The 25,141-nt window shown below is 54.9% G+C and overlaps 3 protein-coding genes across 7 annotated transcripts; all 3 read left to right on the forward strand.

Moving 5' to 3' along the window:
• The first annotated feature begins 10 nt into the window (after positions 1–10).
• Positions 11–5,822, forward strand: BCL2L12 (BCL2 like 12). 4 transcript variants are annotated; one of them, XM_057534861.1, is made up of 8 exons: positions 62–161; positions 310–396; positions 840–954; positions 1,170–1,312; positions 2,384–2,470; positions 2,558–2,649; positions 3,483–3,770; positions 5,633–5,822. In XM_057534861.1, exons 3-8 carry the CDS (start codon positions 848–850, stop codon positions 5,681–5,683), a joined length of 768 nt encoding a protein of 255 aa, XP_057390844.1. In that variant the 5' UTR covers positions 62–161; positions 310–396; positions 840–847; the 3' UTR covers positions 5,684–5,822. The 4 variants fall into 4 exon arrangements, with proteins under 4 accessions (XP_057390843.1, XP_057390841.1, XP_057390844.1 ...); XM_057534862.1 differs by having other exon boundaries at positions 89–161; positions 313–396; XM_057534860.1 differs by lacking the exon at positions 310–396 and having other exon boundaries at positions 11–161.
• A 5,856-nt stretch (positions 5,823–11,678) lies between these two features.
• Positions 11,679–22,436, forward strand: PRMT1 (protein arginine methyltransferase 1). 2 transcript variants are annotated; one of them, XM_007184946.3, is made up of 11 exons: positions 11,724–11,826; positions 14,057–14,110; positions 14,671–14,772; positions 15,535–15,690; positions 15,832–15,895; positions 17,891–18,033; positions 18,986–19,073; positions 19,160–19,275; positions 20,163–20,313; positions 20,629–20,750; positions 22,119–22,436. In XM_007184946.3, the coding sequence occupies exons 1-11, from the start codon at positions 11,791–11,793 to the stop codon at positions 22,200–22,202; spliced, it is 1,116 nt and encodes a 371-aa protein (XP_007185008.1). In that variant the 5' UTR covers positions 11,724–11,790; the 3' UTR covers positions 22,203–22,436. The 2 variants fall into 2 exon arrangements, with proteins under 2 accessions (XP_007185009.1, XP_007185008.1); XM_007184947.2 differs by lacking the exon at positions 14,057–14,110 and having other exon boundaries at positions 11,679–11,826.
• A 586-nt stretch (positions 22,437–23,022) lies between these two features.
• On the forward strand, positions 23,023–24,997 carry ADM5 (adrenomedullin 5 (putative)). The gene is made up of 2 exons (XM_007184945.3): positions 23,023–24,335; positions 24,539–24,997. The coding sequence occupies exons 1-2, from the start codon at positions 24,265–24,267 to the stop codon at positions 24,792–24,794; spliced, it is 327 nt and encodes a 108-aa protein (XP_007185007.1). The 5' UTR covers positions 23,023–24,264; the 3' UTR covers positions 24,795–24,997.
• The last annotated feature ends 144 nt before the right edge of the window (positions 24,998–25,141 follow it).

The raw sequence follows: 25,141 nt of genomic DNA on the forward strand, positions 1-25,141 counted from the left end.
GGAACGTCACATGCAAATTAGGCGGGACCCAACGCCCCGCCCCTCTACGTTTGGGCCGTCACCAACCTGGCCCAGGGCGCAGGCGCGGGAAAGTTCAACTAAGAAAAGAAAGTTTATACAAGTTCAGTGGAGGAGGTGGCGGCGGCGGGGCCCGGGACCAGGTGAGCGGGACGTTAGCGAGGGCTAGGTGAGGAGGGAAGAAGAGGGAGCCGGGATCCAGGAGGGGGCAACTCAGTCCCGCTTCTCCGACATCCGAGTGTCCTGGGTCCCCCAAATTCTAGCCTCAGAGAGTGGAACTACACCTCCCAGCAGGCTGCGCGGCGAACCAGTAATGGACGGAGGGGAATGTTTGCTATGAAGCCTGCTGGGATTGGTAGTTCTCGACCCTCTACGGACGTGAGCAGCTTGGCATATACCTTCAGAATCAAGAAGTCCCCAAGCCTCCTTCTCCCTCTGGGACTCAGAAGTCTGAGGCCCCCGCCCCCTTCTCTCTTAGACTCAAGAGTTCACACGCCCAGCCCCCTTCTCCGAAAACTCAAGAGTCCAGGCCCCCAGCCCCTCCTCCCTTAGACCCAAGAATCCGGATCCCCAGCCTTCTCCTCTCCCAGGATCAAGGTGTCTTCCTCCTCATCCCTCTTCTCCATCTGGAGACTTAAGCGTCTGGGCCCCCAGACCCCCAACTCCCGTAAAGGACCTGGGAATGCAGACCCTCAGCCCCTTCCCTCTTTGGGGACTCACAAGTCCTGGTCCCCTCCTCATTCGGGGACTAGGAATTTGGGCCCCCAGCCTCTACTTCCCGCTGAACCCTGGAGCCCATCCTCCAGCTCCCTCTCTCACAGGTGCCCCCATGGCAGGCTCGGAAGAGCTGGGGCTCCGAGAGGACACGCTGAGGGTCCTAGCTGCCTTCCTAAGGCGGGGTGAGGCTGCGGGGTCTCCCATTCCGACCCCACCCAGGTAAGAGGAGTTGCCCTCTTCCCTCCGGGAACGGCATTTGGGGTGGGCCCCTCTCCAACTCCTGCTCCTGGACTCAGTCTATCTCCTTTCCCCCCCTCTTTATATCTGGCTCCACTCCTTGCCCTGGGGGTTGCAGGGAAAGGCCCTCAGTGGGAGGACAAAGGGACTGCTTGCAAAGGGCCTTTGGGATCACTCTCTGAGGTCCCCTTCCCCAGGAGCCCTGCCCAAGAGGAGCCAACAGACTTCCTAAGCCGCCTTCGAAGATGTCTTCCCTGCTCCCTGGGGCGAGGAGCAGTTCCCCCTGAGTCCCCTCGGCCTTGCTCCCTGCCCCTCCGGCCATGCTATGGTTCAGAGCCTGGTAAGAGATTTCCCTCGATCACCCAAGAACTGGCAGCTTTGATTCTTAAAGCATAGAGAGGATAAGGAACTAGTTCAAGATCACTCAGCTAAGGAGGTAGCTGTGGGGGATCTCCAGCACCTACCCTCACCCCCGACCCCCAGTTGGTTTACTAACTGTCAATTCTGTGAGCAGGCTTCAGGAGGGCTTTTGGTGCCTTTCTTTCTTTCTTTTCTTTTTTTTTTTAAACATCTTTATTGGAATATAATTGCTTTACAATGTTGTGTTAGTTGCTGCTGTATAACAAAGTGAATCAGCTATATGTATACATATATCCCTATATCCCCTCCCTCTTGCGTCTCCCTCCCACCCTCCCTATCCCACCCCTCTAGGTGGACACAAAGCACCGAGCTGATCTCCCTGAGCTATGCGGCTGCTTCCCACTAGCTAGCTATTTTACATTTGGTAGTGTATATATGTCCATGCCACTCCCTCACTTCGTTTTGGTGCCTTTCTATTTGTTATCTCTCTCTTTCCACACATGCTTCCTTGCTCCTAAGACTTTTGTAGCCACCAGTGCCCCCATTAGGGAGGCAGGAAACCTGATTTCCAGTCACAATTCCTTGGCTGTTTTGGTTACATGAATCCTTTTCTCCAGTAGCAAAGTAGGAATGGGGGGGCGGTGGATACTGGACTTGATCAAGAGTGACCAGTAGGTTTCTTCTCATATGTGATACTGGATAGACAAGCAATGGCTCCTGGGAGTGCTCGCTTGGAGAGGATTTCACAGCTGGGGAGAAGAGTTCTGTGATGAGTTGTTGCCTGAAATGGGCAAGGGATAGATTGGTAATAGTTGGAGTGCCATGTGTTTGCCTTCCTTAGATGGGATAATCTTCAAGGTCCAGTTCGGCTCAAACATTCGAAGTCCAATTTGGGGAAAAGTAAAAGGGTCTTTTACCAAGTTTGCTCACTGGGCCTCAATTTATCCCATTCTGAAATGGAAATCATTGCTACCTGGCAAGGTGGTTGGGAGGAGAGAATCCCTAAGTTCCTTATGTCCTGAAGGCCCATCATTGGCTCTTTTCATCCCAGGCCCAGCTACTCCAGATTTCTATGCCCTGGTGGCCCAGCGGCTGGAACAGCTGGTCCAAGAGCAACTGAAATCCCCACCTAGCCCAGGTGAGGTGCAGAAGGGCCCTGGAGAAGGATGAGGGTAGAATGGTCGCCACGGTTCTGCCCCCAGCCAAATTCTTTTCTGCCCCCCAGAATTACAGGGTCACGCACCCACAGAGAAGGAAGCCCTGCTGCGAAAGCTGGTGGCCTTGCTGGAGGAAGAGGCAGAAGTCATCAACCAGAAGGTGATGGGCGGTCTGTTCCATCCCTTAGCTAGGATAGGAGTTGCGGCATGGTTCCGCACTGGGACTTGAAGCTGGATTTGCATTCTCATTGGATGGTCAGGTGGGGAGAAGGTGGGACAAGGCTTCAGTGAAGGGGTGAGTGACAGGTAAGCCAGGGCAATACCTTAAATTAGTGACGTTCTTTGATCGTCAAAGGGGCGTGGCCTGAAGGCAGAGGGGTGTGGCCACCAGAAACTGTTCTAGGAAGGAGATTGGACGAGGTGAGGCAGTAAGGGAATGTATGGTGATGGGAAAGGGAGGAGGGGGTAGCTTGAAGACAGCTGTCTAAAATCTGAAGCCCTGATTGACTATATAGGGACGTTGCTTAGAACATGGGGGAAATGGACTGCTGGAGGGAGTGTGGCTTGTGACTCTGTCCTGGAATCAGGTTGGGTCAGGAGCTTGGGCAAAGTGTATGGCCTTATAATATTCATTGTCTGGTAGAAGGCAAGGTTGCCGTAGTCACTGGCCTGGCCTTCGGGGAAGCCCACAGGGGCGTGGCTAGAATGTTAGCATGCTAGAACACAGCTAATACAGGGCTTGGTCCTGATTGGCTGTCGAGGCCTTGTCAGGGGCGTGGCTTGGCTTCTCTGGTTCTAGGCCATCTTGCTGTGAGTAGTTTGGCCGAGATCATATAGTCTAGTTTGTGATTGGCAGATGTGCTGGATAGGGGCGTGGCTTAGGGCGTCAGTTGTATCTAGAGCTTGCTTGAAGCCACGCCTCCCAGCCTCCCATTGGCTGGCTACGAGGGTGTGACTGAGGAGACCCTGCCTCTTCCCCTCCCCGCCCCACAGCTGGCCTCAGACCCCGCCCTGCGGCGCAAGCTGGCCCGCCTCTCCGCCGGTTCCTTCAGCCGCCTAGTGGAGCTCTTCTCTAGCCGGGAGGGCAACCCTCGCCCAAGCCAAGCACGCCCCTCGCTGCCGTGCCCCGGGCCCCCACCGCCTTCCCCGGAGCCTCTGGCCCGCCTGGCCCTGGCCATGGAGCTGAGCCGGCGCGTGGCCAGGCTGGGGGGAACCCTGGCCGGTCTCAGCGTAGAGCACGTGCACAGCTTTGCGCCCTGGATCCAGGCCCACGGGGGCTGGGTGAGCCGCTAAAGCCTCTCTGGGCTTCCCTTTACCTAACTAATTGTAATTGCATGTGTGTGTATTGGGGGGGGTGGGGGGTGGGCGGGGAGGCTCTTAGGCTGCCTTTCAGACATCACAGGTGTTCTCCCAGCTCATCCGTTTCGTGTTTATTGAGCACCTAATGTACACGAGGCACTGTAGTGATCAGTGCAGATGCTATGCCCAGCTTAAACCACTCTGGTATACACTAACAGTTATGAGCTAGAAACAAGTTTCTTCATCCGTAAAGGGAGGAGAATTGTATACCTACCTCAAAGGGTTATTGTGAGGATTAAAATGGGATCATCCTTGTAAGTACTTGACATTTATGTGATTATCTGGTGACTGTCTGCCTGTGCAGCACTGCCTGCGGGAATGCCCTTTGCCTGGTATCTCCCTGCCTTGCTTCCTCTGCCCCTCTGCTCAGGTATCACTCTCAGCGAGCCCTTCCCTGATCCCCATTTAAAATCTCAGCCACCTCCACACCATCCCACCTTACCTTGCTTGCTCACCACTTTAAATCCAGTGCTGGGCTCAGAGCTGGATTAAGCTCCTGTGTACTGGCTGTGTGACCTAGGCAACTGTCCCCGTCTCTCTGGATACCAATCTCACGCCGCTCAATGGGCACCATCTCACCTGCCTCATCACTGCCAGGCTCTCAGAATGTAAGCATTGCTTCATAGACTGGCAGGAGCTGGCTAGGTGTGTTTGAGGAGCAGAGAGACAGCCAATAGGGCTGGAGCAGGGTTAGTGAGGGGAAGAGGGTGGGAGATGAAAGCAGGAGGGGCGGCCAGATCATGCAAGGCTTTAGGCCTTGTGGTCAAGGTAAGAACTTGCACTTTGACTCAGTGAGCCAGGAGTCCTAGGAGGGCTCAGAGTAGATGGATGTGAGCTGTCTTGGGTGGTCACAGGTGCCCTCTGGCGGCCGTGTGGAGAATACTGTAGGAGGCAAATACTGTAGAGGGCAAAGACCCAAGGGGGTGACTGGGCTGGTCCAGGGAGAAGGTGAGGGTGGATCAGGCCAGGGTCGGGGTAGTAGAGAATTCTGGATTTAATTTGGAGGTAGACCTGACAGATTTTGCTCATGGAGTGGATGGGAGACAGGAGTCAAGGATGATGCCAAAGATGCTGGCCTGAGCAGCTGCAGGGCTACATCTGATGTCCTCTGGGACCAGGAAGAGCAGAGTGGAGGGGAAGGTGGGGAGCAGGTTTGGGGAAGAGGCAGAGGTGATCGGAGGTGGTCCAGTTAAGGGAGAGAGACCCCTGAGACCTCAAAGCAAGATGATGACGGGACAGTCGATATTAGTGTCTGTAGCTCAGAGCAGAAGCTGATTTATTTGTAAAATCATTTTATTTGTTAAGGAATGATAACGGGTAAGCTTGGCCAGGTACTCAGCCAAGGACTTTAGTGGAATGATCCCATTGAAACCCCACAACAACCTTATGGGATTCGATTATTATCCTAGTTTTATGGAGACTGAGGGAAAGTCACTTATGCAGGGTGGGGGATTGGAATTAGGGCTTTAACACAAAGCCAGGGCTCTTTATCATTAAAGCTCCAGGACTCTGTTTGTTCCCCTTCTTTGAGTCTCTGTCCACCCCCGCTGGGGCTCTGTCTCCCCCCGCCCCTTCTAGGACTCTGTTCCCATCCACCCCGAGTCTCTGCGCCTTTCTTGGGGTCTCCATCCCTCATCCCTGTCCACTTCTCTCTGGGTCTCTTTCCCCTCCCCCTCTCTGGTTCCTTGCCTTCCCCGCCTCTGCTCTCACTGGGCTGGTGTGGGTGCTGCTGTGAGTGGAGGACGACTCTCTGCTCATGGGGCTCTGCCACTTTTCCCTTCCAGGGGGGCATCCTGGCAGTTTCACCTGTGGACTTGAACTTACCCCTGGACTGAGCTTTTCCTCAGAAGCTGCTACAAGATTGGACCTCATGTCCCTGCACTCTTTTTTCCAAGCCTTCCTATTCCACTCAGGGCTGTGGGGTGGTGCCCACCCTCTCTGTTTTTGCCAAAAAAAAAAAAAGTTTAAAATGTTTTGACATTAAAAACTTTTTAAAGTATTTAATGATTTGTCCTTTCACTCAAGAACTAAAGTTCTAAGTAGAGGAGATTCGGTTTGGAGACCTCTCTGGTTTATAAATTGAGGAAAGAACCAATTCATTCATTTCAGAAATATTTATTTGGGGTACCTACAAGCACCTGTCACCTAAATATACAGCATATTTGAGGATACCTGTAAATATGATTCCAGCTAATTATATTTTTCCCTTATTGCATGATTTATTTATTCCACCTAATCCTGTGTTGATAGTCCTGGAGTCTTTCTAGCTATTTCCAGAAGAAAGCTATGATCTTTCTTCACAAGACATCCAGAACACCACCCTCTTCTCATTTTTCTCTTCACACAGCTCCTTCTGAGCCTTTTTGCTGGTTTCTCCTCATCTGCCTGTCCGCCAGAAATTTGTCACCTTTTTAGGGCTGTCACCCCCTTCACCGAATTATGTTTGTAAATGCCTAAAATGAAACGCACAGGATCACAAAGGAAGCCAATTACAGTCGAGCCTCAGTATTCGCGGATTCTGTATTTTTCGAATTCACCTACTCGCGAACATTTATTTGTAGTCCACAAACTAATACTCACGTGCTTTCGCAGTTGTTGGCAGGTGTGCTTGTGTTCAGAGCAGCAAAGGATCTGACTCGCCCTGTGGGCACCTTTCAGCTCAGATCAGGCGAGGCAACACGCCTTCTTGTTTCAGCTCTCACACTGTATACAAGCGTCCTTTCTGCAGTCTATTTAGTGGCACATTTTTCACATTTCTGTGCTTTTTTGTGGTGATTTCGCTGTTTGAAAGGGCCCCAAGCATAGCGCTGGAGTGCTGGCTAGCCTAGCGTTCCTAAGTGCACGAAGGCTGCGATGTGCCTCTATTAGACAAGCTTCGTTGTAGATAATTTTTGTTACACTGCTGTTGGCTGTGAGATCACTGTGAATGGACCAACTCTATATTAAATAACGTGTCTTTAAACAGAAAACACACAGAAAACCTGATTATATGTTGATGGGTTGGCAAAAGTGTTGTGACAAGATGCTTGTGGGAGCCTGACCCTGTATCTCCCCCAGGATCAATGGCTCGGTGTTTGCCAGTTCAGTGTTCACAGCGACTTTATAGGACGTAACTAGCACAAATAATAAGAATCGAGAGTATGTGGAAATAAAGCTTTCAAGATTTTTTTAAAAATATTTATTTATTTTATTTGGTTGCGCCGGGTCTGTAGTTGCGGCAGGCGGGCTCCTTAGTTGCCCCATGCAGGCCCCTTAGTTGTAGCATGCGAACTCTTAGTTGCGGCGTGCATCTGGGATCTCTTTCCCTGACCAGGGATCAAAGCCAGGCCCCTGCATTGGGAGCGCGGCCTCTTAACCACTGCACCACCAGGAGTCCCAAAGCTTTCAAGATTAATATAAAAATTAGTGGCCTAATAATAGGCATGCCAGGCTTGGTGGTGCAGTGGTTAAGAATCTGCCTGCCAATGCAGGGGACACGGGTTCGGGCCCTTGTCCGGGAAGATCCCACATGCCACGGAGCAACTAAGCCCGTGCGCCACAACTACTGAGCCTGCGCTCTAGAACCTGCAAGCCACAACTACTGAGCCTGTGTGCCACAACTACTGAAGCCTGTGTGCCTAGAGCCCGTGCTCCGCAACAAGAGAAACCACTGCAATGAGAAGGCCACACACCGCAATGAAGACCCAACACAGCCAAAAATAAATTAAAAATAAATTAAAAAAATAATAATAGGCATGCCTCCTCATTAACACATTCATTAAAAACACCTAGGGTGGGTCTCATAACCATGATTTCTAAATAGAACAGGAATGACATTTGGAGGCAGATTAGTTATTACCGTAACAAGTCATATACATTTAGGGGCTTATAATAACACACTAATCTCAGTTTCTGTGGGTCAGGGGCGCAGGTGCAGCTTAGCGGGGTGCTTGGCTCAGGATATGACTATGCTGCTATCAAGGTTTCAGCTTCAATCTCATCTGAGGCTCGGGGGCCTCTTCCCAGTGCACGTGGTTTTAGCAGGACAATCAGTGTGGCCTCACCTGATTAAGTCAGGCCCACCCAGGAAAATCTCCCTTTTGATGAATTTAAAATTAACCAATTTGAGGGACTTCCCGGGCGGTCCAGCGGTTAAGACTCTGCTCTCCCAATGCAGGGGGCTCAGGTTCGATCCCTGGTCAGGGAACTAGATCCCGAATGCCACAACTAAGACCCGGCACAGCTAAATAAATAAATAAATAAATTAATTAATTAATTAATTAAAAGAATTAACCAATTTGAAGCCTTAATGTCACCCGCAAACTCCCTTCACCCTTGCCATATAAGGTCACCTAGTCAAGGGAGTGACATCCATCTCCTTTGTCATATAACACAACCTACTCCTTGGTATGTAACACCAGGGGGCAGAGATCATGGGGGCCATCTTAGAATCCTGCTCACCACAGGAGTATCTACAGCAACTGTCATGTGACATGCAAACCTCTGTGATTTATATTGTGGAACCAGGCACAGGAGCTAATCCTATTTTGATGTGTTGCCCAAATTCTCAGTTGAAGGAAGGACCGAGTTCCAGTTTAGCGAGAGATGTAAGTTTCTACCATCGCAGCTCGTGGACGCTTGACTCTCCAGTTTGACTCAGGTCTTCTAGCCACACTTCTTTTATTTTATTTTATTTTTTAAATTTTTGGCTGCGTTGGGTCTTAGTTGTGGCATGCGGGATCTTCATTGCGGTGCGCGGGCTTCTCTCTAGTTGGAGCGTGTGTGTTTTCTCTCTCTAGGTGTGGCACGCAGGCTCCAGAGCGCGTGGGCTCTGTAGTTTTGTGGCACGTGGGCTCTCTAGTTGAGGCGCGCGGGCTTAGTTGCCCCTCAGCATGTGGGATCTTAGTTCCCCAACCAGGGATCGAACCCGCATCCCCTGCATTGGAAGGCGGATTCTTTACCCCTGGACTGCCAGGGGAGTCCCTCTAACCACACTTCTAATCACACCAACTCCCCGGTGCTCTTGTCCATTCCGTGACCTAGTGCAGTACTGGCCAATAGAAATATAATATGAACCACATGTGCTATTTAGAATACACTAGTAGCCCCATTAAAGCAAAGTAAAAAGTAACAGTTAAATTAATTTTAACAATAATTTTTATTTACCCCATTTATCCAAAATAGAATCATTTCAACATGTAATCAATATAAAAAATATTAATGATATATTATAGATTCTTTTTTTATGTGAAGTCTTCAGAATCTGGTGTGTGTTTTACAGCCATAGCAAATCTCAGTTGAGACTTGCCATGGTCCATTGCTCAGTTGTCCCATGTGGCTGCCATCTTGGAAAATGCAGAATTTGACTCTGACGACTCCCCCAGTTTTGCCTCCAGCTCAGACTTCTCCTCTGTACTCTATACCCAATGACATTAGGTTATTTCCTAGTGTTGTAGAGAGTTTGTTACAATTTTTCGTTCTTCATAGCAACACAAAGCAAAAGTAATTGATTGGGTTAAAATGCTTGGAAATCAGAAAAAAAAAGGTAAAAAGAAACAAACACCCTGCTGAAACATTTGGAGAAATAGAAAAGGAAAAAAAAAAAAAAGATCCATGCAACATACAATGTAGGGGTCAAGACGTGGGTTCAGATAACCGATTAATTGGAATTCATCAAAATGAAAAACTCTCTGCTTTTCAAAGGCAACGTTAAGAAAATGAAAAGATAGGTGACCGACTGGGAGAAAAATTTAAAGTAGATATACCGGGCTTCCCTGGTGGCACAGTGGTTGGGAATCCGCCTGCCAAGGCAGGGCACACAGGTTCGAGCCCTGGTCCGGGAAGATCCCACGTTCCGCGAAGCAACTAAGCCCCTGCGCCACAATTGCTGAGCCCACGTGCCTGGAGGCAGTGCTCCGCAACAAGAGTCCACCGCAGTGAGAGGCCCGCGCACTGCAGTGAAGAGTGGCCCCCGCTCGCCACAACTAAAAAGAAAGCCCGCGCGCTGTAGCAACGACCCAAAGCAGCCAAAAATAAGATAAATAAATTAAGGAAAAAAAAAAAGTAGATATACCTGACAGAGAGCTGTATCCAGAATCTATAAAGAACGTTTATGATTCGTGAATAAGAAAACAACACCGTTTGTAAAAATACACAAAAGGCTTGAGCAGACACTTGACAAAAGAAAATACACAAATGGCCGATAAGCCCATGAAACGATGCTGAACAACACTGGCCGTCAGGGCAATGAAAGTCACAACCAGGAGATATCTCTTCATACCTACAAGAGTGATTAAAATTATAGACTGATTTTATGACGTGCTGGAGGGGATGTGGAGCACCTAGAACTCTCTTGCATCACTGATGGGAATGCAAAATGGTAGAACACCATGGGAAACTTTTGGGCAGTTTCTTACAAACATACACCTAGGGGACTTCCCTGGCGGTCCAGTGGTTAAGACTCGGTGCCTCCACTGCGGGGGGCACGGGTTCGATCCATGGTCGGGGAAGTAAGATCCTGCATGCCGCATGGCGCGGCCAAAAAACCAACCAAACAAAAACAAAACAAAACAAAAAACCCATACACCTAGCCTATGACCCAGCCATGTGCTCCTAGGTTTACCCAAGGGAAGTGAAAGTGTACGTCCACAGAAGGACCTGGACATGATCGTTCATAGCCACTTTATTCATATCAGCCCTATGAAAACCACCCAGATGTCCATCAACAGGAAAATGTGATCCATCCATGCAATGGAATACTCCTCAGCAGTAAAAAGGATTGGACAACCATTATATGCGACATGAACGAATCTCAAAAACATTATGCTGAGGGACAGACACAAAAGAGCACATACTGTATAATTCCATTTATACGAAATTTTAGAAACGGAAAGGCTGCACTATAGTGACACAAAACAGAAAGTGATTGCTTCTGGGGTTGGGTGGGGGAGATGTTGACTAGAAAGAGTCGTGAAGGAACTTTCTGGGTGACGGATACATTCCACAAGTTGCATTGATCTTCATTCAACTAGTAACTTTTTCTGCAGGTCCAGGAAAGCTTCCTGGAGGAGGTGGCGACTAAGCTGTGCCCTGACTGACGTATAGGAGTTGGCCAGACGAAGGGGGTGGGTGTTCCCGGCAGGGGTGGGATTTGGCAAAGGCCAAGTGACTTGAATGGAGTCACTGGGTTTAAAAAACTTGGAACAATTAAGTAGAGGGTTAGGGGTTCAATGCCTCGACGCCTGAGTCCTATTCCTGACTTGCTTCGGGACCCCGGACATGACCTCCCTCTCTTTGGGCCTCTCATTGCTCCAGTTTTCCCTCAGGAAAATGGGCACGAACTCCCTCGTTCCTCCTGGATTTCCCACAGACTGTGAGAAGCCACCGAATGGACGATGAGTGACAGTTCGTTTGAGCCAATCGCTGGAGCCTAAAGCCCTGCCTTCTTTTCTCGTGGGCCAATCGCCATGTTCTCCTTGAGGCCGGCCGCTTGGCGGAGGCTGGCCAAAGGCCTCGTGACGTCACAGATTTGATAAACCAATAGCAGCTATGAAGAGGCGGGTCATTTTGGTGATCGACAGCTCTATTTCAAGATGTCCGCTTAGCGCAGGGTCTGCCGGGAAGCTTTGAGGCGGTCTTGGGGCGTAGGGGCGGGAACTCCCGGTAGATTTTGCCCAATCATCAGTCGCACTTCTTGCGACAGACGGGCAGTCTTTCCCATCCCGGTCGACTTATGGGGGCGGGGTTCGGCACGCCAGACTGGGCGGGCCCCTCGACTTTGATGGGCGTCTTCTTTACCCAATTGCTAAACGGTATTCCCAGACGGGTCGCCTCCATTGCCAATGAGATCTCCTGGCGGGGTCGCGGTGGGCGGGCCTTGGACCCTCCGGTATAAGGCGGTCCCGGGGGAGTGCGGAGAAGGGGGGGGTCTCGGCGGCCGGAGGAGGAGTAGGCGCGGGTGAAGATGGCGGCAGCCGAGGCCGCGAACTGCATCATGGAGGTGAGCGCCTGGAGCGCCGTCCGGGGCAGGGGGCGGGGGGCGGTTTGGAGGTCGGTATTTTATGCCTCCGTCTTGGGGAAGGGGCTCTGAGTCGCCGGATTAGGGCTGAAGGCCCCCAGCCGTACGGAGGGGGCGCCGCATTCAACGGATCTGGAGATACCGTTTGAAGTGCGTGTTCCCTAGCTTTCGGGGGCCTGAGGCAGCACGGCGCTCCGAGGGTCTCCTGCCCCCTTCCACGTGGAGGAGGGCTGGGGGCGCTTCCGGCCTGGCCCCCACGTGGCCGCGGCGCGGTGGGTGGGGAGGTGGTGTGCCGTGCCCGCTGGCCCGGCGGGTTCCACGTGCGGGACAAAGGCCCCGCCCCCGGCCGGGGGAGGGGCGCCCCGGGGGGGCGGAGAGGAGGCTCCGATCCTCCTTCTGAGACCCCCTGCCCTCCTCCCCGGGGATCGTGACAGGCACCTCGGGATGGGACTTACTTGGGGACCTCCGCGAAGTAAAGAGTCTCTTGGGAGGGGCAGTGTATCTCGACTCTCAACAAATCCCTTCCCGGGACCAGGGCATCTGTTTAGGCATCCGTCCAGGTTTCGTGCACTCTTGCGTTGGGATTGTAGGAAGACGAAGGATTGGTTCCCTCCGGGCCCCCCTCACACCCCCTGTTTCCTGTCCCTGGATTCTCCCCGCTTTGGGAGCTAGGGGGATGGGGCATGCCCCTGTGACCTCCCTCTGGTTGGTGGGGGGGCATCTAGCTGAAGGAGATCCTTCCGGCTTAGGCGCTGTGCACCCCCTTGTGGCCATTTCTGGGTGTGTGGGAGGGACATCTTTTTCATGGGGCGTGTCCCAAAGCCCACCTCCCCGTCGAAGCCCTCCCGGGCGAGGGGAGGGAGAATCTGTACTGGGAAAGGGATGTGAGGGAATGGACGCAGCGAACTTTACCCGCTTCTGGAGCCCGTTCTCTCCCTGGGGCATTTGTGAGGGTGGGAGTTGACCTCCCCCTTCCTGAGGCCCTGTTTGAGGGTCCTGAGCCTGGTTGCCTGAAATGGTGCCCCGTGAGGTTTGGTTCTCGTGCAGCCATGTGGGGCTGGTTCCGGTGCTGTGTTTCAAGCGCTCTGGGGGCTTGTTTGGCGGTGGTATCGGCGGTGTTGAGAAATGCGCCCCAGTGGGAAATCCTCTCACCAGCAGCCCTTCTTAATCCGCGTCATTCACTGGCTTGGGAGGATAGAGGTGGGGCTTGGAGCCCAGGGGGTCATGTCTGTGATTTCACGCTTCTTGGAGCCTAGAGGGTGGTTACATCGGGAAAAGCTGTAATCTGATGGGGTCTTCCTACTCTCACCCCTTACCTTGTAACAGTCTCTGGAATGGGAGGTCGGCTCCCAAGATGCATACCTTGGGGGGCAGCCCCTAGGGGTCACTTCAATGACTCCTATCCCCCTCTGCTCTCTCCTGGACCAGGGCCTGTGTGGGTGGAGGAAATATCTTACCCAGAGGTTGCCCCAGGACCTTGCCCCACACCGGGGGTGGTTTCAGGGCCTGGGATAGTTGTTTGAATGGAGAGTAGGTGGGCTTGAGGATCCAGGGTCTGGCCTCCTCCCTCCTGGGCAGAGGGTGATAATCGAGGAGGTTGGCTCTCACTGGTTTTGTTTGGGACTCCCTGAGTCCAAGGCAGGAGCTAGCGGCCGGGGTGCCAGCTCTAGTGGGGGTGTCTGTGTGCCACACCTCCTTTCTGGAATCCTCTCAGACTAGAGACTGGTTTGCAGAGGTGGCAGGTGCCCAGTGGGTACCCCCTGCCAGCCACCCTCCCCCAGCTACTCATGGCACCCCAGGATGGGGGTTTGTGTCAGGAAGTGTCACCTAATCCGGGGGGATTAGGTGATGAGGGGGAGTGACAGCTGGCAGTGCCTGTGTGCCCAGCGGGTGCCAGTTCCTCCGGCCTGGATGGGGGAGGTGTGTGTCATCAGGCGCCTGGCCAAAGAGGGGCAGTGTGGGTGCAGGCCACCATCTCTCCAGCCACAGCTGGGATAGAACCCCCCTTCCCCCTCTACTCCTGCCCACCCGCCCTGCACCCTTTTAAAAACAGCCTTGCCTCTTTATTTGTTCCCTCTACCACCACTCCCCTCAAAAAAAAGCAAAATTGTAGGAAACACCTCATTCTCCCCCAAGAGCCCGGGTCCCCTGGCCTGGCCCTCCCCTAGTCACTCCCAGTAGCTAATCCTTTCTCCCTGTTACTCTCTCCTAGAATTTTGTAGCCACCTTGGCTAATGGGATGAGCCTCCAGCCGCCTCTTGAAGAAGTAAATATCCTTTTGTGAGACCCTTCCCCACATATACATATCTTGTCACACATCAGGCCCTTTCTAGTGGTCTTAACTATGATCCCTCCTGCTTCAAACCAGTTCACCCTGTGCCCCGGAAACACTTAGTACAAACTCCCTCCAGGTTTGTGGCCCCTATCTGGCCTCCCCCAACACTGTGGCTACTTCCTTAACTCCATTTCCAGCCCCCCTTTGTCCTTCCCTATGTCTGCCCCCGTTCTGCCTTCCCCTCTCCTCCCCTCCCCAGCTGTGGGCTGAGCTAGAGACGGGGGCAGAGAGACTGGAGAGATGGTAGGCGTGGCTGAGGTATCAGGGGTGCTCTCCTGGATGGTGCTCTGGGGGGGTCCTGGAAGAGGAAAATGGGGTGTTAGGTTTGGGGGTTCCTGGGAGAGGCAAGATGGCAGGCGGGGGCTGTAGGGTTGCCATGGTACGGTTTGGGAGGGTGGTTCTATACTCCAGGGAGAAATAGGGACCTGGAGGCTTAAGAGTCTGTGGGGAGCCCCCAGGTTTGACCCCTGCTCCCATCCGCCCCCTCCCAGGTCTCCTGTGCCCAGGCAGAAAGCAGCGAGAAGCCCAACGCTGAGGACATGACGTCCAAAGATTACTACTTTGACTCCTATGCTCACTTTGGCATCCACGAGGTGAGTACGGACAGACGGCTCATAAGGCTGCTGAGTCTTCAAGGGGGTTAATGTTTAGGAGGGCTGGAACTTAATTTCCAACGCATGCGCACTGCCTTCCCTGGCAGCGGGCCTCCCCTCTGCGCATGCGAGGCTCACTCCAGGGTCGCCTCTCCCAGCCATTCGTTGCCTTGGAGACAGAGGTTAGCCTGGCTCTCTGCCGGGCCCCTCTTGGGAGGCTGGGGTTGGAGTGCGCATGTGTGCCTGAGACTTCAGCTAGAGGTCAGGGCCTGCTGGTCTCTGCCGCCCTCTAGTGACCGGCGGCGGGATTGTCCCCCAGCTACTCGTGCCCAGTGTGCCGAAGGCTTCTCGACCCTTTTGCACGCGATGGAGGCTGAGGTCCCAGAAAGCAGCTGGGATGGAATTGTGAAGATTTTTCTTTTTTTAATTGTTATAAAATATACATAACAAAATTTACCATTTGCAAGTATGCGGTTCAGTGGCATTAACTTGCTGAGGACTTTTTAAAGCCAAGGCTCACAGGGGCTTAGGTGGCAATGGTAGAACCTGGCTGATATGGGAGTTTAGTCCACCCAATCCGATTTTACAAATAGGGAAACTGAGGCGTGTGGAAGGGAAATGACTTGTTCCAAGGGGACTAAAGCAAGTTTGAGGTCTGAGCTCTAGCTCTCGAAACGGTCAGTGTGTTGGAGGCCAGGGCACCCTGTTTTCCAGCTGGGGATGCAGGCCCCCTCATGATATCTTTGTACCCACCCCCTCCAGGAAATGCTGAAAGATGAGGTCCGCACCCTCACGTACCGAAACTCCATGTTTCACAACCGGCACCTTTTCAAAGACAAGGTGGTGCTGGACGTGGGCTCGGGCACAGGGATCCTCTGCATGTTCGCTGCCAAGGCCGGGGCCCGCAAGGTCATCGGGGTGAGTGTCCTAGGCAGCGGGCGGGCCTGGGCCTGGGGACGGAAAGGGGGCCCCTTGGGGCTCAGGGATTGGGTGGAGGGGGATGGGGACTGAGGGTGGGACTGGGGGGGCTCTCACCCTCCCTTCTTCCTGGGCCCCCAGATCGAGTGTTCCAGTATCTCTGATTATGCGGTGAAGATCGTCAAAGCCAACAAGTTAGACCACGGTGAGCCCAGGAAGAGAACGGGTTTGTGGGGAGGGAGCGGGTGATCCCAGCTTCCCCGGGGCCCTCAGCAAGGGGATGGGGGCCACTGAACTCAGATTCAGGCGTTCCTCCTCCGTGGACTCTGGGCTGCCGACAGCCTTAGAATCTGAGTGCAGAAGTCGCAAGCTCAGTGCCTCAGTCTTTAAAAAAGGGGGGAGGGGGAGCGGGGCAAGAAGCAGTCTTTAGTTTTTTCAGTGAGTGTTAGAGTCACGTGGTTGGCATCTGAGGGCCTGTAGTAAGAAGTCTCCTACCTGCCTCTCAGCCGCCCTTCTCTGAGTGCAGCCAATGGTCCCTTCCAGAGAAGTCCGTACCTATGAGCAAACATACGTGTGTGTGTGTTTCTACGTTCACGTGCCGGTTTTTGACACAGATAGCATGTCATACATATTGATACAAGTCTTCTGCCCTTTGCTTTTTTCACCTGCTTATTGTGTGGTTTAACACTTTTCACAATGTTGAGAGGATCTTGCTTTTTGATGGCTGCCATCATCTGTCTACACATACACCAGCTTTCTTCACCAAGTCCCTGGTGATAAGCATTTAAGCTTCCGAGGTTTTCATTCCCCCATGCGTAACATCATTGTCATCTCATATACGAACTAGTGTATCTGTGAGGTCAGTTCATAAAAGTAGGATCATGTGGGTGAAAAATGGAAGTTGGGCAGATACTGCCAAATTGTCCTTCCCACCTGCAAGGTTTGAGGGGCAGAGAACATGGGAAGATGGTGGGTTTTCCAGATGTGAGGGCTCTTGGCATTCTAGAAGCTGAAGGGATTTTATTAAAAGAGACTAATATAATGCATCCTCAAGTACCCATCACTCAGCTTTAAATATCTCCTTCTAGAGCAAATTCCTACTGTATGAGTACTGTTGTGTGTGTCTCTAATAGATAAGGCCATTTTAAAAGCATGACCTGGGCTTCCCTGGTGGCACAGTGGTTGAGAATCTGCCTGCCAATGCAGGGGACACGGGTTTGAGCCCTGGTCCAGGAAGATCCCACATGCCGCAGAGCAACTAAGCCCGTGCACCACAACTACTGAGCCTGTGCTCTAGAGCCCGTGAGCCACAACTGCTGAAGCCCATGCACCTGGAGCCTGTTCTCCGCAACAGGGGAAGCCACCACAATGAAAAGCCCGTGCACCACAACAAAGAGTAGCCCCCTCACCTCAACTAGAGAAAGCCCATACGCAGCAATGAAGACCCAGCACAGCCAAAAATAAATAAATAAAATAAATAAATTAAACCCCCCCCCCCACAAAACGTGACCTGGCGGTCCAGTGGTTAGGACGTGGCGCTTTCACTGCTGGGGCCAGGGTTTGATCCCTGGTCGGGGAACTAAGATCTCACAAGCTGCAGAGTGCAGCCAAAAAAAAAAGACCATGACTGTTAGTGGGAAAATTTTTTTTTTTTTTTAATTTTTCTTTTTTTGAAAAACAAAACAAAACAAAGCAAAACCCTCGCGTCGAGGGCTGACGTTTAATAGATTGCAGCGAGGGAGCTTCTCTGCTGCGTGTGAAACCCTGACCCAGAAGCAGGTCGTCTGCAAATGGTTTAGCAGCTTCCCCACGAATGTGCAGTGCGTGCCGGGCGAGGGGTCAGCCACCTTTCTGACCGGGCCTCATGTCCCAGCACGAAGGGCTCTCCGCACCGGGCCCCAGGCCTGACTGTTAGTGGCAAAATCTTAATGTCACCTAATACCTAATCCACGTAAAGTTTTTGCTCCTGCCTCAAAAATACCCCATGATGAATGAACTTTAAAACTAAGTTAACAGGGTGTGGCTTCAGCTCGCAGAGTTCTTTGTAGATGCCCCAATACAACCCCCAGCCCTTCCTTGAGAAGACAAGGGCTGTCCCAGTGGGGTCCCCAGGCCCTGGACCACCCCCCATCCCCCCCAAGGGAGGTGAGCAGATGGGCCTCCTCTGGACTGGTGGCATGTGCCCTTGTCTGCCCCACAGTGGTGACCATCATCAAGGGGAAGGTGGAGGAGGTGGAGCTTCCGGTGGAGAAGGTGGACATCATCATCAGCGAGTGGATGGGCTACTGTCTCTTCTACGAGTCGATGCTCAATACCGTGCTCTACGCCCGGGACAAGTGGCTGGTGAGGCCCACAGTGGGGTGGGAGCAGCTGATGCAAGCCAGGGTCCTTCAGCTGTTTGTTGAACATATGTCAGGATCCAGGCAGAAAAGGAAAGCCATGCTAGGTATTTCCCACAGTGGCAGTGAATATAGGGGATTGAATACATCTTCTACACAGATGTTAGGAGGCCCACAGCCAAGACGGAGGGGAGCCAGTACTGGAAGCTAGACAGGGACAGGGAGATGGTACAGTGTCAGGAGAGTTAGTGCTGGGGAGAGAACGATAGCAGGGCATAGGGATAGGGAGGGACTGGGGGGCTGTGGTCCCAGGTGCTCAAGTCAGAGCAGGCCTCCCACGGGAGGTGACTGAGACCTGAACAGAGGATGGGAAGGAGCTGCATAGGATCTGAGGGGAAAGGCACACTGGGCAGAGGGTCTCAGCCAGTGCATAGGTTCTGGGGCAGGAGTGCGCTTGCTGTGTGTTGAGCAGCGGCGAAGTTGTAGTGGAATGAGGATCTGGAGGAGCGCTGGGAGGTGAAGTTGGAGGTGAGGGGTGGAGGGGCCTATGCAGTTCTCGCAGGGCCTCGTGGACCCCTGAGAGACTTTGCTTTACTCCTCAGGGGAGTGGGGGCAGGGGGGTGGTTCTGAGGATCCCTCAGGACCTCTGAAGGACAGGGTCTGAAATAGATGTTCCTGGGAGCCATCAGCCAGCCAGGACCTCTGAAGGACAGGGTCTGACATAGATGTTCCTGGGAGCCATCAGCCAGCCATCCGGGGAGTAAACCGAGGGCCGAGGCTGGGGACCAGTGAGGGGGCTGCTTCAGGAATCCACGTGGGAAATGTTGGTAGCTCAGACCAGGGCGGGGGCAGGGGTGGTGGATAAAGAGACAAAACGGGCAAGGAGACAAAATGGGGCAGCGTTGCCAAGGCCCCCCATCCTTCATGCCCTTGCCCTGCTCCTTTGCACTCTGCAGGCACCCGATGGCCTCATCTTCCCGGACCGAGCCACGCTGTATGTGACGGCCATCGAGGACCGGCAGTACAAAGACTATAAGATCCACTGTGAGCTCGGGGCCCGAGGAGCCCGAGGGGTGGGGCAGGCTCGGGGCCAGGTGCCCCCACGGGCTCACCCCTCCCCTCCTCCCCAGGGTGGGAGAACGTGTACGGCTTTGACATGTCTTGCATCAAAGACGTGGCCATCAAGGAGCCCCTGGTGGATGTGGTGGACCCCAAGCAGCTGGTCACCAACGCCTGCCTGATAAAGGTGAGGGGGGGCGGGTGGCTGGGTGTCCCGCAGGGTCAACCCAAGAAGGGCCAGTGCGTGAGACCTCAGTGCACAGAGTGCTTGCTTGCCTGAGGTCGTGGGAGCCTGACGGATCTGCTGGAGGTGGTGCTAGTCGCCTGGAAAAGCCACTTCATTTAAAGAGCTTTGTGAGCCAGGCATGGCCCTCGGGTTCCAGAACAAGGCAGTGACGTGGGCTGGCCCTGCTTTCAAGGCACACCTCCCGGAGGGCACGTCCGCCCGAGGCAGGCAGCTAAGACCCCAGGCAGGGCCACCAAATGCAGAAAGCCCAGCGCCACGAGTGAGTTTATACACACATGGATCCCTGATAAAGACTACCAGCAGCCATCATTTTTTGAGGTCCCCCTCCCGACCCACAGTATCAAATCTTGCTGGGATGCTCATGGCGGGAAAACTGGGTGGAGGAGGGAGTTTGTAGAGGTAGTTGGCAGGGCAGACGCCCTGACTGGACGAGCCTCCACGGCCTGAGTCGGGAGCCCCGGTTTTGTTTTGTGCACCGGGGAGCAGTCAAAGGATTTTAAGCAGGGATGTGACATGATCTGTTTTTAAATCGTCGCACTGGCTGATAACGTGGAGTAAGGGATGTGGGGGGAGAGGGCGGGAGCCATGGAACCCTGTTAAGGTGCTGCCGCATCGGAGGGGGGGATGGTGGCCACGGGCAGGGTACAGGCAGTGGAGAGGGGAAAACGGGCGATTCTCTAAGGAACAGTAGTTGTTGTAGGAGGTCGAACTGTCAGATTTGGGGCTGGAGTTGGGAGAGCAGGGAACAAGGGATCCAGCGGGGCCCCCCCAGGTTTCCCCGCTGGGCCGGAGGTCGGGGAGTGGGGCTCACAAGGCTCATCCCGCAGGAGGTGGACATCTACACGGTCAAGGTGGAAGACCTGACCTTCACCTCCCCCTTCTGCCTGCAAGTGAAGCGGAATGACTACGTGCATGCGCTGGTGGCCTACTTCAACATCGAGTTCACCCGCTGCCACAAGAGGACCGGTTTCTCCACCAGTGAGGCGGGGCCCTGGGGCGGCAGGGGCCCAGGGACCGTGGGGCACGTGACAAGAGTGGCCAGAGGGAGCCACGGGGACACCGAGGACCCGGGTTCTGACGCCGGCTCTGCCAGCCAACCGGAGCGTGCGGTGCCTCCGTTTCCCTACCCGTGAAACATCCCCTCCCAGGCTTGATAAGGGTGAAAGGGCCACAGTCACCGCTTAGCCGGTAGTCACTGGCTGGTGGGGTGTCCAGGCAGAGGGAAGGTGCGGGCTGGGAAGGTTCAGAGGCGGGTGGGCCCGGCTGACCCGCCTCCCCCGCCTCCCCCGCCAGGCCCTGAGTCCCCGTACACGCACTGGAAGCAGACGGTGTTCTACATGGAGGACTACCTGACGGTGAAGACGGGAGAGGAGATCTTTGGCACCATTGGCATGCGGCCCAATGCCAAGAACAACGTGAGGCTCTTGCGGGGGGGGGTGGACTCAGGGGCACCTCTCCCTGTTCTGGGGCCCCAGCACCCCTCAGCCCCAAGCCTGCCAGCCGGCCTGGCTACACTCTGCTCTGGCCTCATCTGTCTAGGGCCCCCCCAGGTCTGTCTCTGGACCACAGTTTTATTGAGCACCTACTAGAAACCAGGGGGCCGCAGGGCCCCAGCAGTGATCAGGCTGAACCCCTGCCCTCCTGGCACTCATGTCCTAGACACAGGACAGTCACGTGGTAAATGCCAGCAGGAGGTGACTTCTGTGTCCACCTGGGAAAGGGGCCGGCAGGTATTGGAGCAGGTGGGGGCGAGGCCAGAGAGAGACCTGACAGGATATCCTCGCCCAGGTATGGGGGTGAGGGAGGGGAAGGAGGGCCGTTTCTTCCCCTGCTTTTTTCTCCTGAGTACCTGGCAGGACGGAGCTGCCATCAGCCTGAGACACGGTGGGGAAGCAGGTCTGGGGCAAAGTCAGGAGCTTCTGCGCGGCCAGTGTGGGTGCGCCCGCTTTCTAAGTCAGGGAGATGAGAACCGGTTTAAGCAGCTATTCTCAACCAGGGATGATTTTGCCCCACCCACCCATGTCATTGTCTGGAGACATTTTGGGTGTCACAACTGAAGAAGGGGTACTGGTGGCATCTAGTGGGTAGAGGCGGGGGAGCTGCTCTATCTGCAGCGCACAAGATAAGAATCCCCCCACAGCGAGGAGTGGTCCAGCCCTAGATGTCAGTAGTGCAGAGGTGGAGAAAACCCAAACTAGAAACTGAAAGAGACCCAGAGAGGGAGGAGGAAGCTGGGAGCCAGGGGTGAAGTGCAGTGAGGACTGAGGGCGGAAGTCATTGAGGTCATTGGTGACTTTGCCCCAGTTTTTCCAGCGTGCTGGGGGTGGCGGGCACAGGAGGGTTGGCGTCCAGGAAGCCTTGGAGGAGAGGAAGTGGGGACGGTGGGGTAGGACCACAGAGCTTTTTGTGAGGAGGAAGTTTGCTTCTTGGAAAAGAAGGAGAAATTAACTTGCTGATGGGGATGGTTTTGATGGGGGAAATCATGATGCAAGAGACAGCAGCTGAGCTCTGCCACCCCACCCAAGGCGGGGGCGTGGCTGGGTTCCAGGTGGGTTTGAGGATGTCACGTGGAGCTTCTCACGGGGAGTCAGGCGGGGTTCAAGACAGATGCTGGGAGTGGGACCGGCCATGTGGGGTCTCTGGGGAGGGTGTGTAGACAGCCGGGGGGCCCACGGCACCTCAGGTGGGCTGGGGTGGCCACCCCTCCCTACCGCACCCCCGCTGCCCTCTGTCTCGGCCTGCCCTGTCCCGGGTTCCCCCTCACGCCCGCACTCTCCCCACAGCGTGACCTGGACTTCACCATTGACCTGGACTTCAAAGGCCAGCTGTGTGAGCTGTCCTGTTCCACCGACTACCGGATGCGCTGAGGCAGCATCCAGCTTCTCCCACCCCGGCCGGGCCGGCCCTGCAAGGGCCCAGGGGCTGCAGCGTTCTTAGGCAGTTTCGGGGCTCCCCCTTCCTCTCCCTCCCTCCCACAGAAGGGGGTTTCCGGGGCCTGGGCCAGGGGCGGGGAGGGGGGCGGGCACATCGTGACTGTGTTTTTCATAACTTATGTTTTTATATGGTTGCATTTACGCCAATAAATCCTCAGCTGGGACGTCTCAGCTTCCTGGGGGCGAAGTGGGGTTGGGGTTCCGTCCACAGGTGCTGAGATGCCAGGCACCCAGAGCGTGGGGACAGCGCCTGCTGGTGGCTGCCGGTTTCTGTCACCACTTCTGTGTCTCTGGGTCTTACTACACCTCCACCCCACCCCCGCCGTCTCTGGGGTTCCACAGCCCTGCTCTCAAGTCTTTGTCCCACCTCTGCCCTCAGGTCACTCGCAGGGCCTTCTCCACTGGCTCTCGGGGTCTGTGCCCCCCACCTCCCTCTCTCAGGCCTCCTGAGGCCCTGGTCCCTCTTGTCCCCACTGGGCCAGACTCCTGCTCCCAGCTGCCCTGCTGGGCTGGGGGAGGGCTGGAGTGTGGGTTCCCGGCACAGCTGGGCCCTTAAGTTCCTCAGAAAGCTCTCTCTCCCGCCTTCCCCCATCACACACATTGTTCCTCTCTGGCTGTTTTTTCCTGTCCAGGACCCTCCAAGGCCAAACCAGGGCTGACTGGCAGAGACTACTGCCCTGCCCTCTCCAGCTGGGGAAACTGAGTCGGGGGGTGGGTGTTGGAGGGGGATAGAGTTCTTTTTTTTTAATTTTTATTTATTTAATTTTGGCTGCGTTGGGTCTTAGTTGCTGCACGCGGGCTTTCTCTAGTTGCGGCAAACGGGGGCTACTCTTCGCTGTGGTGCGCGGGCTTCTCATTGCGGTGGCTTCTCGTTGCGAAGCACGGGCTCTAGGCACGCGGGCTTCAGTAGTTGTGGCTCGCGGGCTCTAGAGCGCAGGCTCAGTAGTTGTGCACGGGGTTAGTTGCTCCGCAGCATGTGGGATCTTCCCAGACCAGGGGACCAGGGCTCAAACCTGTGTCCCCTGCGTTGGCAGGCGGATTCTTAACCTCTGCACCACCAGGGAAGTCCGGGGATAGAGTTCTTTGTGGGGGTGGGTGCCTGCTTCCTCCCCCAGCCTGTCTCGGAGCTCGGGGGGTTCCCACCCTCTGCCCCACTTTACGGAGATGCACACTGAGGCCCCACTAGCCTGCTTCACAACTCCCCAGGGGCTGTCTGTTCAGCCTCTGCTGCCGACATGGTGTCTACACGTGCCTGCCCTTCCTTTCCCAAGAGTTGCTGGTCCCCCAGGTCTCTGTCCATACGATCTGGATCACCGGAGACAGAATCCCAGGCTTTTCTTTCCATGGCCCTCCTACACCTGCTTCAGTACAGCTGGAGCGCTAGGCCTGCCCGCAACCCACACCCGATTACACCTATTCCTCTTCTACCAGGAGGGTGTTAGGGCCCAGACTCTCTCTACAACTTCAGGTGGCTGTCTTTGCCACCTGTCCCAATTGCCAATGTCCCACATTGCCCAGCCCCCTCTCTGGAAGTCGCCTGTCCCTTGAGACTTAACGCTAGTCGGGTCCCTGACAGAGATGAGGGCGAGTTCGCATCTAAGTAGCCTAGCGCTTCCCCGCCCCCACCCCTTTCCTGGAAGCCCGAAGCTGCGACGTCACTTGCAGGTGTCAGCTGCCCCGCCCCTCCTCCCTCCGCCTTAAAGGGGTCGCGTCTCCCGAGGCCTCCCAGGGGCGTAGATAGCACCTCGGCGGGACCCGTGAGGGCTCCGTGGCCGCGGTGCGGGAGGTGGGCGTCTGGATCCTAATCCTGCCCTTCTGGCATGGTGTGGCTCTTGGCCTCCGTTTTCTCGGCCTGAGAAGTGGGGACGCCCGGATTCCTCGCACTAAAGCAGTCTCTTAGAGGGCATTTTCCAGGCCCGGGAAGGGGGCGGGGCCGCAGCCCAGAGGAGCAGCTTCCCCCACCGGCTTCTCGGACCCCGCCCGCCCCACCCCCACGATGACCGCCCACATCCTCCTGCTGTTGCTCCTCGCCTCCTCTACCCTGGGGTACCCGGACTCCGCGGGCAGGTGAGAAACGCCGGTGGCAGCGGGGACAGAGCCGGAGGGAGACGCGAGGGGCGTGCGACCTCTCTAGGCGGTTTTCCGCTTCGGTGGAATGGGAAGTTGATCAGGAAACGCGCCCGCCAATCTCGGAGTTCTGGGTCGCCCACGGGGCTCCATTTCTCGAGTGGATTGTTTGAACCCGCTCTTCTCCTACGCTCCATCCCCAGGCGGCCCCGGCACCAGGTCTCCCAGCTGCGCGGGCACCTCTGTTCACTGGGCACGTGCCAGACGCACCGCCTGCCAGAGATTATATACTGGCTCCGCTCTGCCTCCACCAAGGAGCTCTCAGGGAAGGCGGGCCGCAAGCCTCAGGATCCCCACAGCTATGGGCGCCGCCGCCGGCGCGCGGCCAGACTCTTGCTGCGTCTCCAGGACCCCAGCCTGCGGCAAGGAGGCCAGCTCAGTGCCCAGCTCGCTGGGTGATGTTGGGCACATCTCTGCTCGTCCCCTGGCTTCAGTCTATCCATCTGTGTATCTGGGCCGTTACCCCAAGTTTCTTTTCCCCTAACTCCACCTCCTGGGCTCTCCCCAGGCTGCGACTGGGCTGGACCACGTGCACACCGGACCCAGCATGGACAAAGAATATTAACGTCCAGAACTGAATAAAACGAGAGTTCCATGTTTCAGTCTCTGCTTGTCTGTGCCCGTTCTGGCCACCCAATCTGAGCCCGGTCCCTGAGCCCCTCCCCTTTACCCACGCACTTTTCCCCTCACGGAAGTCCCTCTGACTAACTTGAATCCAATCTGCTGTAGCACCTCCACGCCAACTT

This window comes from Balaenoptera acutorostrata, chromosome 19 (genome assembly GCF_949987535.1).
Source record: "Balaenoptera acutorostrata chromosome 19, mBalAcu1.1, whole genome shotgun sequence".
Classification (NCBI taxonomy): domain Eukaryota; kingdom Metazoa; phylum Chordata; class Mammalia; order Artiodactyla; family Balaenopteridae; genus Balaenoptera; species Balaenoptera acutorostrata.